Source organism: Hemiscyllium ocellatum, chromosome 8 (assembly GCF_020745735.1).
Source record: "Hemiscyllium ocellatum isolate sHemOce1 chromosome 8, sHemOce1.pat.X.cur, whole genome shotgun sequence".
Lineage (NCBI taxonomy): Eukaryota > Metazoa > Chordata > Chondrichthyes > Orectolobiformes > Hemiscylliidae > Hemiscyllium > Hemiscyllium ocellatum.
In genome coordinates this window covers 48,864,736-48,883,290 of record NC_083408.1, presented here as the reverse complement: position 1 = coordinate 48,883,290, position 18,555 = coordinate 48,864,736, and the positions used below count along the sequence as shown (strand labels likewise).

The window sequence follows — 18,555 nt, the reverse complement described above, 5'->3', positions numbered from 1 at the left end:
TTATTTGGTGGACCTGTAATAAATTATGCTAAACCATTATTATTCTGACAATAATAATTTCCCCGTGTTGCATGGTTCCATGTGCTAAATGTTTGCTGACTTGCACTGTCAGGGCTGCTTTCCATCGCTGACAGAGATGATGATAAATGACCATTGCTGGAGTGGCAGAAGGCAAGGGAGGCAGAAAATGGAGTCATTTATCATCAAATGACAGGTGTCAGTCAAGTGGCACGTCTCAGTGGAATTACTTTTTGTAGTTTTTAAATAAGGTATTTTTAAGCAATGTTCTTTTGGTTTTAAAAAAATGGCAATTGAATTGTAAAAGCTAGGAACTAAGGAAAAGATTGGAATTGAAATGAGGAAAAATTAATACCAAGTTCAAGAGGGAAAGTGGATACTCCTAACCCCTACTTTGGCCTTTCTAACCCTGAACAAACTTATTTAGCTTTACCGGCTGTGACCTTACTAGCTGTTTTATATGTGATTAGATCACACTGTTTTTAATGTGAAAAATATACTCAGGGTGACTTGCACTATACTATTGAAATTATTAAAATAACATGTACAGCACATTTCTAAAGTAATATTCTGCACATTATGAATGTCAAACTTATTGCATATATGGCTTTTCATTATAATTTTGAGTAGTAAATGCTTTAATGTGTTTTGTTGATATTGCCATAGAAACGAATGAAAAGGACACATGCAAGACATCATACAACTGAGGCTTGTGAAACTTACTACCAAAGGTACAACCTGTCTATTTCATTAGAGGGTACCACAGTATTAATTGAACCCGGAAACTAAAATAATCCATTAGTGTCTTTTTATTACTGGTATGGTATTAATGTTCCACATTATTGTCCTATCTATATCTCTAACTAGTAAGTATTACTGATAGTCGACATGTAGTAGAATGCTGCAACTGTTCATTCATGGCAATGAATAAGTATTCAGTTTCTGTTTCTAACAGTTGTAATTATTCCTCAGTTATAAAATTTTATCCTGTAACAAAAGAAGTGCTTTTATTATCCTTAATTATTTTGAAAATGTAGACTGAATGATCTATCTGTTGGCTAATAAGGTTTCATCTAGCTGATTATGGAACTGATGATATTGTGGGGTGGATAGTACAGAAATAATCTATTATATGAAAAGGTATCCAGATCTGTTACAGAAAAAAGTATGCCCATAACATAGCAGCTGCTTTGGAGGGAGGAAGCAATAGTGAGATAGATAAATTTTGCTGATGAGTGAAGTGGCTAGCCCTGGAGAGTTAGTTAGTGTCAGTCTGAACTAAGTAGCTCCAAAGCTTCCCTCAGCAGCTGCATTCTGCAGGCAAGTTCAGCATGTCATCTGACCTGTAGGACCTTCTCACGGGGGACACTTACAAGTCTGGGCTAGCCTTTTCTTGTCACTGTTATGTTACCTGGCTTTGTCTTCTCTAGGTACCTGAGTGGTGTGATGAACAATGCAGCTGCCCCTGTTCTCTTCGAGCTGGCCAATGAGGTAATGAGTTTCCTCTTTTGAGTTGAGGGTGAGGAAGCAGTTATTTTAAACCTCTGACTAATGCATAATCGCTTTTATTAAAGAAAATATATTCTCCTACTGCAGAGATAGTAATTTTAAAATATGAACTTGAACTATGAAAAAGATTGACTTGCATCATATTCTGTATGGATATGAAGGTTTTTTTTATTGGTTATTACTGTTTTCAGATTCCATACTACTTTCTCTGTTGATGATGGACCAGAAATCTCCAGACCTCTTAGTGAATGTTCAAGTATTAAGTACTGTTGTATTGAACAAACATTTAATGTAGTGTTAGAGCATCTGATTAATCTGCTAAACTCTCTTCATCTTAAATCTGGCTACAATTTGTTTAGCTTTTGTGATAAAATAATTCTTTAAGATTTGGTTTATTCAATAGGCTTTGAGCTTTATGCATTGAGTGATTTATGCGCCTTAAATGATGCAGAGTATTTCATATTTTGGACACTGGGTCTCATAATGAATTCTAGATTGTTATAAAATAGTTGAAAGTGCATAGCTTTTTTTAGTATTACCTTGCAAATGATCTTAAGTGTAAAATTATATTAGCTGATAATTTGCTATATATTTTGGGAAGTTGTATCATCACATTGCTATATTACTGCTGTGTTAGTGAAATAGTCTAATACACCAGTAATAGTAATATAAATCCTTTGATTCACATGATAATCTTGAATAACAATACCTGTAAATGTAAATGCTTTGTAAATGGCTTCAATGATACTGAAAAGAAAGGTAAATATTACGAAGGTGTATGTTGTTGCTCTCCATAATTTTGACATACTATGTGCGATAAACCGTTATATCTGCTGTCAGAAATTGTGCTGCATCTGTGAGTTTAAAATTTAAGTCAGTTTGGACCTATGATATTATAAATCCTGAAATGTATTCAAGTACAATTTTAAAACTACCTATCTTTCTTAATGAGTTATCTCTGGAAATGGTCATTTCCAGATCTAGGTAATTTATGACTGATATAGTTAGTTTTAAAATTGTCATTTAATTAATGGGCAATAGTGCCTTATTAATAAAGGTATGTTTTGAAGTTTCAAAGTAAACTATTTTAATATAATGATACAGAATCCATATGGAAATTTATCATTTAATCACACTTGCACATGAACATAATAAATGAGACAATGTGTTGATTCCATATAATTTCATTATATGTGCTTTATTAGGTTTGACTATTTAATGCTGTTGAGCTCTTACATTGCAATGCAGTGCTAATATTTGGTACCCTGATAAATAGGGGATTGCAACAGTGTTTTTTGCATTATGATTAATTGATAAAAAATAGGACAAGCAAATGATCGTTTGAATTAAAACTGGCTTGATGCATTGAGTAACTGTTCTAAACATCAAATGTTGCAGCAGTAGCGCTTCTCGATGTTACACGAGAAAGGCAGGATGGTTTCACTCGCATATAAGGTCTCTTGTGCATTGCTGCAGTCAGCAAATGAACAATTACCTTTCAGTTACTATGAGACTTTAATGGTCTATGAACAGCCTGGAAACCCTGACAATTCAGCTAATGTGCAAAAGGGAGTTTACCTCAGACTGGTAAATGATGCAGAGTTTAGAAAAACAAAATGAAACCAAGCGGGATTTTAATTTTTTTCCCATTATTTCAGGGGAAAATACGAGATATGAAATAGAAAACATTTAGCCTCTAGATTGCTACTTGTAAGCCATTTGATTGTCATTTTTATATGCTACTTATCATTTAAATAAGGTACTTGCATGTCACTTGACAGTTAATTGACATAGTAGAGCCCTTTTATGAGTCAATATATTTTCAGCTACTGAAAACCATGAAATTTGATGAGAAATCTTAACAGTTTCTTTATATGATATTGTGATATTTCATTAAATGCCATTGATACTAAAATGCCAACAGAGAAAGTTTTTGCTAAAGTTTTGCTAAATGCTTGACATAGAGATCAAAAACATTTGCTGTGAAAAGTTACATTGTATGGACACAAATTCAGAACTTGCTTAAAAATGTATTTGATTATTTGTAGTTGAGGATTATAGAATGATGTATGCAATTTGTTTTATCGAATTATTTTCAGAAAAACTTGTTTTTTTTAATAAAATGTGTCTCTGTTCTGACTATCCTTTCTGGTGTCAGAGTTTACTTCCAAGGAAGATGGACATATAATTAACAAGAAAATTAAGGAGATGCAAGCACCTGAACTAATAAGGTAGTCTTTATTCAGTCTAGGCTACCTTTGGTAATTTCACCATTTTTCATGTGTCAACTCTGACGCGGGTTACTGAAATAAGTAGCTCTGTGCAACACATTTCTTCAGTACTTGGGGAATTCAAGAGTATCCAAGGATAGAGCTCAAAATGCAGGGCACTATATAGGTTAATAATTTCTGTTAATTAATGTATTCTGATAGGTTACAGTGTGTTCTTGAAGCCTGTTTGAAAATTCTGTCCTTTCAAGCTCAATTTACATATGTTTTTATTTCCTAATTTTATTTTTCTTTGCATATAGATGGACCTAGCTCCTTCACTGATGGCGAGAATTGTGCTTGAAAAATTCCTGCAAGAACGTGAACAGATTATCCGTAAGTAACTCTTACACTCCAGTATAAGAGTGGGATGGTGGAGCTAACCGTTTAAGTTGCTTGAAGCATTCTAAAGATTTTAAAATACAGAGGGTTATCTGTTATACTTCCAAAAATAACTTGCATACCTCATTATTGCAAAGTAGGAATGATCATGTTTCATAATATTTCTTTGTCAAATTATATTGGTGAATGTGTACCGTACTGTTTTCAATGATTGAGGATCAAATATAGAATGGTATAATGGAGGTAGCAGATAATTAACAACAGCTAAGATGAGTAGGCACTGACAAACTTCAAATCATTTTATCTAAAGAAGTCAGTGTTAAATTTTAATTCTTTTTAATTTTCAGATGTTATTCCTCTTCATAGAAACAATAGCTGCAGTTGAGTACATGTCAAATGTAATCAGATAATTCAACAGAATTACCTTGGGTTAAAAATCAAAATGGTGCATGCACTGGCATGTTCCCAGTCAACTTCTAGCAGGCAATGTGCTTGCTCAGAAATGCCAGTAATAGCCATGACATCCTAATGCCAAGCAAAATGATATTGTGTAGCCCTCCGTGCCCGAGAAGAGGAGGGATAAAAAAAAATGCGAGGTCCAGGCGTACAAGAGATGCAAGCTCAAATTAATTTGCTGCTGAAAAAATACATTTTGTTATTTTCCCTGTGTCAACTGCATGATTAAAACTGGCTGTTAAGTGAGCTCTGGGGACGTGCTCGTAAAAGATTTATGAGTAATATTCAATGTGATATTCAAAGTGAGTCATGAATATCAGGGTAATTGCTCTCAGTGCTGGCTCTTTTACTGGCCAGGAGTTTGTCAACTGCCCCATAAATATTTGCCTAGTCTCATGTAAAAAGAGAATTTCATATTCTGCTTTTTTTTTATCACCATGTGTAATGTTTACCTTTCCTGCCTGACAATGGTAGTAAGAATATGAAGCACTGGACTGCATTCCCTGCATAAACCCTGTTCATCATTTTAATAGGAGAGGACAGGATATGCTTAGATATCGTTCAATAGCGCAAAACAGTTTGCACGTTTGTAGTAGATTTTTATCCAAAATTGCTTTGGTAAATTTAAGATTAGTGGTGTAATAACGGTGTGAAGGGTTCATCTGAATGAATTAAACACATCATCCCTCCCCCTCCCACTCTAAATTTGCTATCATTTCAATGGAATATCTTCGAAAGTAACCTGCAGTGATGCTTTTTGAGCAAATCACATGATGTCAGAATCGTATGGTTTCGATTTAATCAAGAAAGAGATTAAAGTGGATGTGTGTTATTTTCAACTTCGCCGCAGCTCCGCCATTTGTCAAAGTCAACCTTCTGATTGCTTTGGACCTACTGCTATCCCATACTTGTCAAAATAGTAGTCAGTACAGACTGAGGCAGGTAACCTTCCAGCCGATGCAGAGCAAAATTTATTCTGGCAGTTCAAATGTATTTTATGTTATTAAAGCATAAGTTTAAATAAAGTCTTGGTTATTTAATTGAAAATAAATTTTTCAAACTATTGATGTTGCATTGCTAATACAATATATAATTATTTATATTTTAAATCTGCTTCCTAAAAGGAGCCATTGATGGTATATGTTATAATGAGATAAAATAATACTTACATTCATTGTTTCACTCATTTAGCTAAATTCCTTCCATATGAAAATAAATGTTTAAATGTTGATGGTCTTAAAATTAATTTCCAAAAATGCTGTGATCAGATGATAGGCAATGAAATTATAATATCATATTAAACTAGTTGCTATTTCCTAAAAGAATTAAGCTGCTTTTCATATGTTTCGAAAATGCTGGAAAAGGCTGCAGGCTAGAGTGACTTGTATTCTGACACACTCTTCCTCTTCACAGCAGCGACCTGGCTGGCCTTTGGCAATGAAATTCAATGCACATGGCTCCGCAGTCAAATCATCAAATTTCCCTGTGTGTATATTAGAGTTTTGTAATGTGTTTCCATTATGAAACAATGCTGGGATAATTGTCTTTGGTGGCAATTAGCTAACAGGTTTGTTCAGTGCTATTGGCAGGAGCATCCATCATCCCTTCCCTGACCACACTTATTTCATCTGCTGCAGACTGCAGAGATCAATAGAATTCTATGTAGGGGAAATCATCCCCACTTTAATGGGCTGCAACACTGTTCTTTCCATGTATTATTATTTTTCTCTTTGTTTTGTCAAGTAATTGTCACCCTGGTGATAGTGCGACATGTGTGTTTTGTTGCAGAGAACCCTATATGTAATCTGGTGCTTCTAAGAAACGTTACTGTGTATTCAATGCGCAGCTTTTATTTTATATAATTATAGTTTGTTTGTTTTCTCAATGTGAGAATGAATCAATACATTATAAGGGACTTTTAAAAAGTATTGATACTTTGCATAGTGATGTGAGTATGACATGAGCTGGCTTTATGTTGACAGTCTCGGTGGTTTTGAAGGATGAAATTGGGAGAAGTGCAAATTAATGCACGTATGATAAAATGGTGTCATTCCAATTGTGTGTGGTATACTTCCTGTCAGTCATGAAGTTTGATATCTGGAATAAATAGCAAGGCATTTGATTTTTGATACTTTTTTAACAAAAAGATGTTTTGATGTATATTGTAGGCATAGTGAAGTTGGTCACTTAAAAAAATGGGTAATGTTATATTTAAAAGCTCTTTAAAGTTATTCACAAAAATGAAATGAATGTCAACATCAAGTAAATATATACTGAGCGAGTTGATGTTGGTAATGCAGAACAGATACTTCACACATGAAGTGAAGGTCATGTTATTTGGAACAAAGAATAGGTGTAATACTTCAATATAGAATGCATAGTACATTTTACCTGCAATGTTTGTTATTTTATGAAAAAATGTTTTGTGGTATATTTATGAATTTTAACAAGCAACAAATCATTAAAACCCAACAATCTTCCAGCTCTGGGAAGAGAATGAAGACCTTTGTGCTTTTCCCTTAATTGTTCTCTTAATAGGTGGATGTCAAAAATAGAGAATTACCAGAAAACTGGAAAGTGCGCATTCATTTTATTTGCAACTCTAGCACAAATTTATTCAAGTAATATCTGATTATAATTTCCCATGCAGCCAATAGGCATATCTCAGAATGGATTCTATTATCTGTTGTAAAATGAATACTTCGACTTGTTTCAAAGCAGAAAGTTCTTCACTTGGATCATGTTAAAATCTTAAATTAAAATACTTTTACCAATGCATATTTAATCAAATGGTCAGACAACTCACTTATAATTATAATTACACTTTTTCCATATGGAACCTGACTTGATTCTATCTCCAAATAATCTGATAACATGTCTTCTCTTAGATAACTGCCATTTTGGCAGTCTCGATCCATGTGGATAGTAAACATGATCCACATGCTCCAGTCTGCTGACAATTAAGCAATCTTGTTCAGGGAAGCCAGATGGATGCATTTTATATGAAGTAAAAATTTCATTTAGACTCACGTGTGCATTTTTAAAGACAAGTGATTGTAGTATTGCTGTTTATAGTGCTATTCTGGTATCCCATGTTTTTGTGTTTTATATTTTGAAGCAGCTGGTAAGAAGCAACTTGGGAATAGACATTTTACTTCGACATCATGAAGGTCTGCTCCCATAACAGTGATTGGACAGTTGAATTTACAAAGGACAAAGTAGGCAATAAATGGATCGCTTCAATGCTGAAGCATTCCATTTTTCTTACCAAATGGAGGCATTTTGCATGTGTGAACACTAATTATACAACAGTTTTAATGTCAAATTACCAATTGTATCCAAGGATTATAAAGAAACTTTTGAAAACCTACAGAGTGACATTTCTCCAGTTACATTATTAACTATCTTGAGTGTAATGCTGCCTTTGGTCAGATAGGGACTATAGATGATATTAGTAAAAAAAGTGCTGTTTAAATAAATATGTGGATGAAAACTGAATTAAGTTGTCATTCAGGTATAATAAAGAGCTTTTAAATATAATTTTTATTTGTGATATTAGCTATTTGTAGCATAATGTTAAGTATAAAATAGCATTTTCTAACAAATATCAAATTTGAAATACTGTTGGTTGTTAATGTCTCTTTAGTTCCAATTCTATACAGTTGTTCCAGATTGCTAAGTGTCTTCAGTTCCAGTGATATGCTGTATCAACCCTAAACACAACATATTGAAATGTTAAATCCTGACAATGATTTTCTGCTCCATATTTAGATATCTGCAGTTGTAAAATGTCTGTTTCTAGTGTTTTAAACTAAGCATGTGCCATTAACTTCAACAGTTTTATACTCCTCATTACCCTAGGTTTCCTTCTATTTCATTAAAGAAATCAAAAACAAAAGAAATGATTCATGTTCAACCTAGAGGTTAACTGTGTATTTGTTTCCAGAATAATAATATAGTAATATAGTTTTAATGAGTTAAATGATTTATATAATTTTTTTCCCTTCATCAGCTTCCTACAAATTTGTGGGCTTTTCTTAAATAATGCCTTGCAGAGAAATGGAGATGTCATTTCAGTATGCTGCACTGTTTTTAATATTTCCCTCTGTTATGTGTGAATATTGAAAAATGTAGCAACTGTAGGAAATTATGTCAAAACCAGTGAACAATGAGAAAGAAAGAATTACAAAAAAGTTATGCCATGAGCATTTAAGGGTGGTGGGGTGTTTGGCGAAAGTGAGGACTGCAGATGCTGGAGATCGGAGATGAGAGTGTGGTGCTGGAAAAGCACAGCAGGTCAGGCAGCATCTGAGGAGCAGGAGAATCGACGTTTCGGGCAAAAGCCCTTCATCAGGTGTGTGGGGCTCCAAAAACCTTGCCATGAATATCTGATACCTTGATTGGCACCATTGACTTTCCATGGTCCCAAATATCTATTCTTAGCATCGCCATCGAATTCCATTATTGCTGCTCTTCATTGTCAAGACCTCCTTCAACCTATGTTGTTTTCTTTTGCACCATATTTGTCTGCACCTTGTTTTCAGTCTTATTTGCTCCATTACTGGTGGCTGTCTCTTATCTCTTTTTTGACCCTGGCTGTTGGAGCTCGGTCCCAGAATTCTACTGTTTTGTTTGCTTTCGTCCTGACTACAGAGCAGACAAATTAGTATCTATGTTTTCAATAACAAGTTGGATTGACATTGTGCTTTTAATGTATGTATAAACAAAACGACAAGACACTTTGCAAGCTGACATTTGGTAGTGAATACAAAAAAAGGAGAGATTAGGACATAGGATGGGCATCTTGGTTGAACAAATCAGTTTTGAGAAGAATTTCAAAGGTGGAAAGCGGGGTGTGGAGAGTTACAGAAAGCGAGAGACACTGCTAAGTCTGAACACTTCACAGCCTGTGGTGAAATAAAAAATAGAAGGTCACAATCCAAAAAAAGGATCTTTTGGGAGCTCTTCTTATATGGCAGAAGCTGGTCAAAAGCATAATGTAAGCAAAGTTTATGATAATGTTATGACTACTGAATATCTCAAATCACTTTTTATAGCGATTGATGTAATTTTGTGAAATGCACCTACTGTTATAATATAAGAAACAAAACAACCAATTTGTGTAACAGCAAATTCCTATAAGCAGCAATTGCAATGATGATCAGATTTATTTGTGACATGTTGATTGAGGGATAGATATTGATCAGGACAGTGGAAATAATTCCCCTTTGCAGTAGTGCCATGGGATCTTTTACATCTATATGAGAGAGAAGGTGAGATCTCTGCTTAATGTCTCATTCAAAAATGCTACTTAGGAACATTCAGTACTAAACTGGATTGTGAGTTTGAATTTTGTGCACAAAACCTGGAACCTATTGAGGTATTTTTGATCAGTTTGTCCAGGGATGTTGAAAGACACCTCTGGAGTCGGTGAATCTTGAAACTGGACCTTCTGGCACCCCACCACTGCACCACAGGAGTTTCCAGAGTCTCTTGATTCAGGGGTTACCAATTAAGCACAGTTGATATTTACTCATGAATAGAAGTTTAATACATTGAATGCAAACAGGTTGGTTAAAAATATCTAGAACGTTAAAATCCTGTGGAAATCAACAAGAATATTGGTGAAGCTGACTTAGACTTGGTGAAACAATGCTAAAAGCAGAAGCAGTTTGGATAGTTATTGGTCTACTGACCTCATCCACTATGAAGATCTACACTATCGATTCTTAAATAATACTACTTCGACCTTCTATCTCTTGGGATGCATTGTTCACTGATATCTAGCTGAAAGATATATCTTTCAGCACTGATTGCTGTAAAGGAAAACTGCCTTTCCATCTCCATGACATTGCCTTACTCTGCTTCATCTCAGCCAATTGCCTCCATGTTTGACTGTCATGACCACTGGTCTTTATAACGCTATTATGTTTTGAACTGTTTCCTTTCATTCAAAGTAAAATGCCATATTTTGTAAAAGGGGAATTTGATTGCATACTAAAACAGCCCGGAGATGTACCCATTTAACGTGGGGTCAAGGCCCATTCTAAAACATGTAAAGACGAAGATGCGACTTGTAACATCTGTGCATAAAAGAAAAAGCAGCTGTTGGTGCTCTCTACAGATGCTAAGTCAGACTGAGATATTAAGGGGAAAGAAGACCCACAAAGAATTAAAAGCTGCAGAATCTTCGCAGTGTGTGTTGGTATTGCAAATACACTTAATTACACTCAATGTGAATGGCTTTTGTTTAAAGGGACTTTGGAAGATCTACCAAAGATCAGACTGGAAACAAGATTGTATTAATCTCAAAAGGAGCTTGGGATTTTAAACATAAAACTGTGTTTCTTCTGGAATATGATGCAATCACAGAATCTCTACAGTTGGAAACAAGCTATTTGGCCTATTGAGTCCATACCAACCCTCTGAAGAGCATCCCACCCTGCTACTCTATTCATGATGGCTGACTCACCTAACCTGAACATCTTTGGACCGTGGAAGGAAACCGGAGCACTCAGAGGAAACCACACAGACACAAAGAGAATGTACAAACTCTATACAGCCAGTCGCTTGAGGGTAGAGTTGAACTTGGGTCCCTGATGCTGTGAGGCAGCAGTGCTAACCATTAAGCCATCAGGCCACCCATAATTTATAAAGATTTTGAGGTTTTCTGTTTTGTTTAGAAATTAATGGGGTATTTGCTGTAATTCAATAGGTTAGTTGCCTAATGTTTAGCCAAAATTTTTGTTGATACGCTTGTTAAAATAAATTCCTTAGAAAGTCAAATCTTAACATAGTAATTATTTTAAGTTTGTCATTAGGAAATGTATGTCTCTTTCAAAGGTTATTATTCTCGATGTGGCTTGTAATAAATGCTCAATGCACTCTTGACATCCTTCCCCATTCCACACTACCAGTAAAACCGAGGTCATCCAAAACTATTGCCCATATCCCCTCATGTTAACCCATCCTCACTGACCTCTTTAGGTTCCTGTTCAAACAGCACCTTTTTTTTAAAAAATGCTTACGTTTTTTCGCAGATTCTTCCACAGCCCTGCACTAGCTCTAATCTCCTATAGCCCCATAACCCTCCAAGATGTCTGGCTTCTTGAGAATCCCTGATTTTAATTGCTCCACTATTTTATAGTAGGGCCTTCAGCTGCCTAGGTTTTAATCTTTGTAATATCCTCCCCAATCCTTTCTGCCCCTCTCATTCCCATACTTCTTTTAAGGTATTCTGTAAGCCTGCTGCTTTAACCAAAGCTTTTGATCTTCTGCCCTAATGCAGTATATCCTTGTATGACTTGGTATCATATTTTGCTTCACAGTGCTGTGGATTGCATTGGGAAAATGTGTTAAAGGTGTGAGACAGTGCCAGATAAACTGAGATATTATGAGGTGGAAATGAGGGATTGTTCTTCCAAGAAGTGGTGTGAGAGAAATATATATTCCTGCTAAGCAAATGTGATTTTGATGTTGATAACTCTGTTTGATTCTCCTGGTCTTTCTGTCTGCATCAAGCCATGCTGATGACACCTTCCATGTCAAAATGTCCTCCTTTTTCTTTGACAAACTACTCTCCTGCACAGTGGTTGACAGGAATCTTGGGAAAAGCCTTTTTCATTTCCTGTAATTTTGTCTTCAGTTTTCTTCCCCCTCTCAGAATTGTGATTGCATCACCCTTGCCCTCACCTTTTCAGAGTACTTCCTGCTCTTGCCAGTTTCACTGTCATCACAATCCCACTGCAAGACACCACCTCCCCACTCAGTATTCCAAAGAGACTATTCCTATTTTTCTTCCTTCCTACCACCTCTAGGACACCTTGGTTTACTTTTCCACCATCCTTAACAGCTGCTATCCTTCCCTGAATACATTCCCGTATACGCACAAGAGATTAAACATCTGTCTGTTAACCACCTTCTTTCTTATGGTCCCAAATACTGCAACTATGCACTATATGGTGTACTGTATTTGCACTTGGGTGATCACTTTGCTGAAAACTTGTGATGTGCTCTCAAGTGACTTTGTCCAAAATCATAAATTTGACTTCCTGGTCCTTGCCCTGTCAGCTAATGTAAATAGTTTTTCCATGTTGACTTTGATCAAAGCTGTCATAGTTTTGCACATAGTTGAATCACCCGTCAATCATCTTTGCTCCAAGGAGAATAATACCTGCTTCTACAACATAACCTTGTAGTTGAGTTCCACCATTCCAAGATCCATTCTGGTAAATCCCCTTTATGTTGTCCCAAGGACCTTGCTGAAGTGTTGCGACCTTACTAGAGCTTTATAAAGATTGAGCATGACTCTCTTGATTTTGAATTCACAAACTCTGTTTATGAAACCCAAAATTCCAAATGGTTTACTAATGATGAAATCTTCAAAGATATATGCACATGAACCTCTGGATCCCTCTGCTGCTGCTCTTTAGAACTATGCTGTTAAGCCTCTATTGATCCTCTAGAGTTTCTATTGATCTTCATGATCTCATCTTTCTGCCAGAATGCATCACTTCGCACTTCTCTATAATAAATTCCATTTATCACTGGTGTCTCCATTCTGTAACCCTATTTATGTTCCATTACATTAATTTGGTGTGATCCTCACTGTTTCTCTTCCAGGTTTGATTTAGATTTTAGATTCCCTACAGTGTGGAAACAGGCCCTTTTGGCCCAACAAGTCCACACCGACCCTCCGAAGACTAACCCACCCAGAGACATTTCCCTCTGACTAATGCACCTAACCTATGGTAATTTAACATGGCCAATTCATCTGATCTGCACATTTTTGGACTGTGGGAGGAAACCAGAGCAGCAGCAGGAAACCCACGCAGGCACTGGGAGACAGTCGCCCGAGGCTGGAATTGAACCTGGGACCCTAGTGCTGTGAGGCAGCAGTGCTAACCACTGAGCCACCATGCCGCCCATGATTTGGTACCATCAACAAATTTTGACATATTATTTTGTATTTCAGTGTCTAGATCATTTATGCAAAATAGTGGTCCTAGAAGAAATTCTTTAGACATACAAATGTCTACTATCGTGCAGTCTGAAAAACCACTTTTTACCACAACTCATTTGTCTTTCCTTAAACTAACAGCTGAATTCAAGTTATGGATGACCTTCCTATTGTATGAGCCTCAATTTGGCTAAACAGCTTTTGGTGTAAGACTTTTGTCAAATGCTTTGAATATCAAGGCAAGCTGGAAGATTATGGAAGCTCTTTTTTACTATTTCGACCAGCATTTCTTTGAGCAATCTGAAATGCAAGCACTTGGGTCAGGTGCCTTCATAACTAGAAACATATCCAATTATCTTAATACGTCATGCCTAAACATCAATTAGATCTTCACTCTTATCAACAAACTTTGCTACACTAAACACCAAGTCAGAGTATTCTCGCCTTGCGTAGTACTCATATGCTTCTTAATTTTAATTTCATCATGTTCTGTATTCCCCCTCCTCATCCAAAGAACTGTAACATTGATTCCCTTGCTTTTCCCTATCCTTGGAAATGTACCTAGCTATAATGCTTCCTCCTTGAAGATCATCCATTGTTCTGTTACAGTTTTTCCTGTCAACCTTTGATTTCATTTTCCTCTGGCTAGGTTCCCTATCACCTTATTTCAAATCGTCATCTTCTAATCTAGACATTTTATGTTAATAATGGAGTAAAGCCAAGAACAATATAATCCTAACGTTTGTGATGATCGCTGTTACCTACTTGTTCTCCCATGGGCATTCCCTGGCACCAGATCAAGGAGTACCTCCTTCCTATTCAGACTCAGATTAGATTATCTAGAAAATTTTGTCTTGAACACATTTCAGAAATTCCTTCTTTCTCACTCTTTGCTCTGGATTATCCCCAATATCGCCACTGCATATCTTCGAATTATCTGCCAGTTTGCTTACTCCTTTGTTTTTCTGTCACCTATTTGGAGACCTAGAGAAAACCTCGAGTAGAGTGATAATAGTATTTTTGTTACTCAATTGTAAGCAAATGAATTCAGTACTTGCTCAAGGGCATCTTCATTTTGCAAGATTATAATGTCTTCCTAAATCAATACAGCCTCTTATTTTCAGCAGTGGCCAAATAGGGTAGCAGTCTCCTCTGAGTGACAGATTCATGACTCAAGTCCCTCTCCAGGGCTTGAATTCTAAAATTAAGCTTTATACTCCAGTTCCATTGCGCGAGTGTGCTGCTTTGTTGGAGCTGCTATCTTTTGGATGAAAATTAAATAAAGGCCCAAACTGCTGCATGGGATTATGTAACTGATCCTATGGGACCATTTCAAAGAAGAGCAAAGGTATTATCCTGACCAATATGTGCCCCTCGATTAACATTATCCCACACATTATCATGTTGTTTGTGGCAGTTTACGGGGGGTATATTTCTTGACATATTTCCTGTTATAACAGTAACATCATTTCAAAAGTACTGCTTTGACCATGAAGTGCTTTAATATATCCATTGATTATGAAAAGCACTTTATAAATATGAGTCATTTTCCCTGTCTTTTCTTAACAGTTTGTATTTAGTATAATTGAGTATTTTGACAAAATCCCATAAAGGCTTCACTGTAATAGTAGGATGTCCGAGAAGGACATAAAATACACACGTGATCTGAGTGTGTATGAGAAAGTGGCATGGATAGAAGTGTAAGGGAGTGTTTTCATAAGTCTACATAAAGAACTACTGAAGCTACTCAATCCCAATAATAGAGTGATATTCATAAATATTAACACTCTTGTTTTTCTGATATTTGCACATAGAAGGACAAAGGCAGCTGATGCATTGGAACACCACCAAATTCCCTTCCAAGCTACATGCCATCCTGACTTGAAGCTAAATTGCTGTTCCTTCACTGTGGGTGGGACAAATCTGCTGCCTCTTCCTGAACAGCACCATTGGTATACAGACATCTCACAGTTGAAGAAGGTAGCCATCACTGCCTTCTTTAGGGAAGTTATGCCATACACACACATGAATGAATAAATTTTGAAAATCACATCATATTTGTGTGTTTTCAGTTCAGCAATCTGTCACACTTTGTGCATGTGCACACATGCATTGTAAACTTGTCATTCACACACATGCATCCTTTGTATTCCTCATAGCCCTCTTAGTCTGCTGCTACTGCATATGATAGAGCTATCTTTTTTAGTGATATCCCGCACTCCGACTCTTCAATGTATTTTATTCCACTACTTCATGTGCTGATATCCACTAACAATTTATTTTAAACACGCCCACAAAACACATTAGAGAACATTCCTGATGAAGGGCTTTTGCCTGAAACGTCAATTTTCCTGCTCCTTGGATGCTGCCTAACCTGCTGTGCTTTTCCAGCACCACTCTAATCTAGACTCTGGTTTCTAGCTTCTGCAGTCCTTGTTTTCACCTACATTAGAGAACATCCCCACATGTAAATTGGTCTGTCCTGTTGAGGTGTAACATCTCCCCAGATATTCATCAGATGAGTCACTGGGTTCTGTGACATTCTCTGAAATTGCCTACAGCTTGGAATGAAAGATGATTTCATTGAAAGATGAAATTCTTTTAGATTATGGCAGGATAGATGTGGATATGATACACTCGGTGCTTGTGAGTCAAGAACATAATCTCAGAGTAAAAGGTAGACCGTTTAAGTCTGAATTGAAGAATTTCTTTATTCAGTGTGGTAAATCTTTGTACCACAGATCTGGCATTTCTATATCATTGGTGCCAACAGCTTGAGACTAATTCCCTCCCCCGTGGAATATTCTATGGTCACCTCTGTGATGTTCTTTACCCTGGCACCACACCGATAACAGATCTGGTGGAATTTACTGATCTGGTGCCATTTAATTGGGTGGGAGACTGGGGAGTAGGGGACCTGCTGTTTTGCCGCTTCTACCGTGATTAACTCTGGAGTGGGCAGCCTTCCTGTCCCAATGCCAATTGAGACACCTTGGGACATTCGAGAATCAACCAGCAGCAGGATGTCTGAGAAACAAGCTCCGTTATATTGCAATAAACTGTTCTCAGCTGTTTAGGCTTGAGCGTCCCAAAAAACTTGCTTTAATATCTAGTTTAACTTTGTTTAATCTCTTCATATTTACTATTACCTCTGGATATCAGCGTTTTACTTATTTAAAATAGCAGAATAGCACCTCATCCTTTGCTAATGAAATTCCCTCATTTTAGTACTTTTATCATCTAAAAGGACATGGCCAGAGATGCATGGAAACACCACCTGCAAGTTCCCCTCCAAGCTACACACTTTGCTGATTTGGAACATTATTGCTGTTCCTTCACTGTCGCTGAGTAAATATATTGGAACTGAACTGCCTCCTTAACAGCATTGTGGGTGTACCTATACCACACCGACTGCAGCACTTCAAGAAGGGAGTTAACATCATAAGAAATTGGCAAATATGCAATATTTTTACTTAGTCACATGAGCCTTGCAGGAGGAAAAGGTACTTTTGTAAACTGCATAATATGAGAAGCGCATACTCTGAGTTGGAATCTTTAAATAATGCAGCGCTATGATGACAAAAGTCACAAATACTGGCTATCTGAAGGAAATAAATAGTGGGTTGGTTGATATCTGGAAGTAAAAGACGAACAAATGGCTTGGCTATTTTGTAGATTTTTCTTGCAAGCTTCTTTTACCTTTTGTCTCACTTTACAACATTGTTTGACCCATTTATTTGACACTGCTAATTTATTGATAAGTTGGATATTAAAACATATGTATTAAAATTAATAACTGCACTGGACAATCTCCTCTCCAAGCTCTTCTGAACAGAATATTTGTTCAAAAAAATTTATTCAGTGCATTTTGTTTTGTTTATTGAGAAAAAAACAGATGGTTATGGAAGCATTTGCTTGCCTTGAGGGTTTACTACAAATTGTGTAAATGTTGATAAATGTTGGTCATGAGTTACAAGTGTTTTCTTATCAGCTCATTACATTTTCCTTATATTAAGAGATATGTTAATGACGATGTATTTGTTCGGGCAAGCATCAATAATTTGGCTGGTTTCCGTCTCATGGCAGTGTTAAATATGACGCATGTCATGGATGTATTTTGTCAGTTGTTTGGTATAGCTCTTTATCAGGGAAATATTGGCTTATTTGTTTCTTCTGCACATTATTATAGTCTTGCAATGAATGTGTACATTTGTTTAACTCAGTGGGAATAATTGTTTCAATAGGTAATTGTTCACCTTATAAAATAAAAAAAACTCTTAAGTTATACCTGGAGAATGTATGAACTAATGTGAACTTTCTGCCAAATATATACAAACAGCAAATAAAATGACTAGTCAATTAGGATCTGGGCTGTCAAATGTAATAAAACCTGTATTTGTAAATAACATGCAAAATCTAGTCAAATAAACAAGCATCATACAGCTGAGAGAGTTCACAGGCAAAATGTAGATTTAAACCTTCGGAGATATTCCAGGATACTGTAAATTAGTTTTCATCCATTTATAGTTTGGCATAGTTTCATTGGCAATTATTGGAAATAGGATTATGAAATGGTGGCTAACAAACAGCAGGTTTGAAATAGCTAAGATAATGTAGTTTGTGATAAATAAGATAAAGCATTTATTTATGTCTAAATTAAAAATCCTAACTAAAAAGGTTGGTGTAGATTTTGCTAACTTGGTTTGCTGAAGCATTTCTTGAATTTATTTCTCTGTTTGTGTTTGCTTCAATCTTTTCAGATACAATGAAGTGCAGGTTTTTCTCCAAGACCTGCATGACATTCATCAGTTTGTTACTTAATAGCAAGGTTGATCAGCGCTATATCTTGTTACTTTTTCAAAAGGATAGCTATCCAGTGAATGGTATACTAAATGCCTTTTTATATTTGAATAATGAGATAGGAGCAGTTCATTAGCTATTGGAGGAAGAGAGGGTAAGCAGCATCATACCTGGGCTGACAAGTATACTAATTACACTCTTTCA

General features: G+C 36.1%; 1 protein-coding gene across 4 annotated transcripts in view; it reads left to right on the top strand.

Moving 5' to 3' along the window:
• Positions 1–18,555, top strand: part of cdin1 (CDAN1 interacting nuclease 1) — a 159,406-nt gene that overhangs the window by 43,032 nt on the left and 97,819 nt on the right. For 3 of the 4 annotated variants that reach the window (XR_009644966.1, XM_060828930.1, XM_060828931.1), the window contains 3 exons: positions 685–749; positions 1,449–1,509; positions 4,058–4,130. Coding sequence is in view for 3 of the 4 variants with exons in the window: in XM_060828930.1 (XP_060684913.1) it covers positions 685–749; positions 1,449–1,509; positions 4,058–4,130 (199 nt within the window). In the remaining variant the exon portion in view is untranslated. Of the gene's footprint in view, positions 1–684; positions 750–1,448; positions 1,510–3,685; positions 3,759–4,057; positions 4,131–18,555 lie in introns of those variants that run through there. The other variant, XM_060828932.1, reaches the window with a different exon arrangement.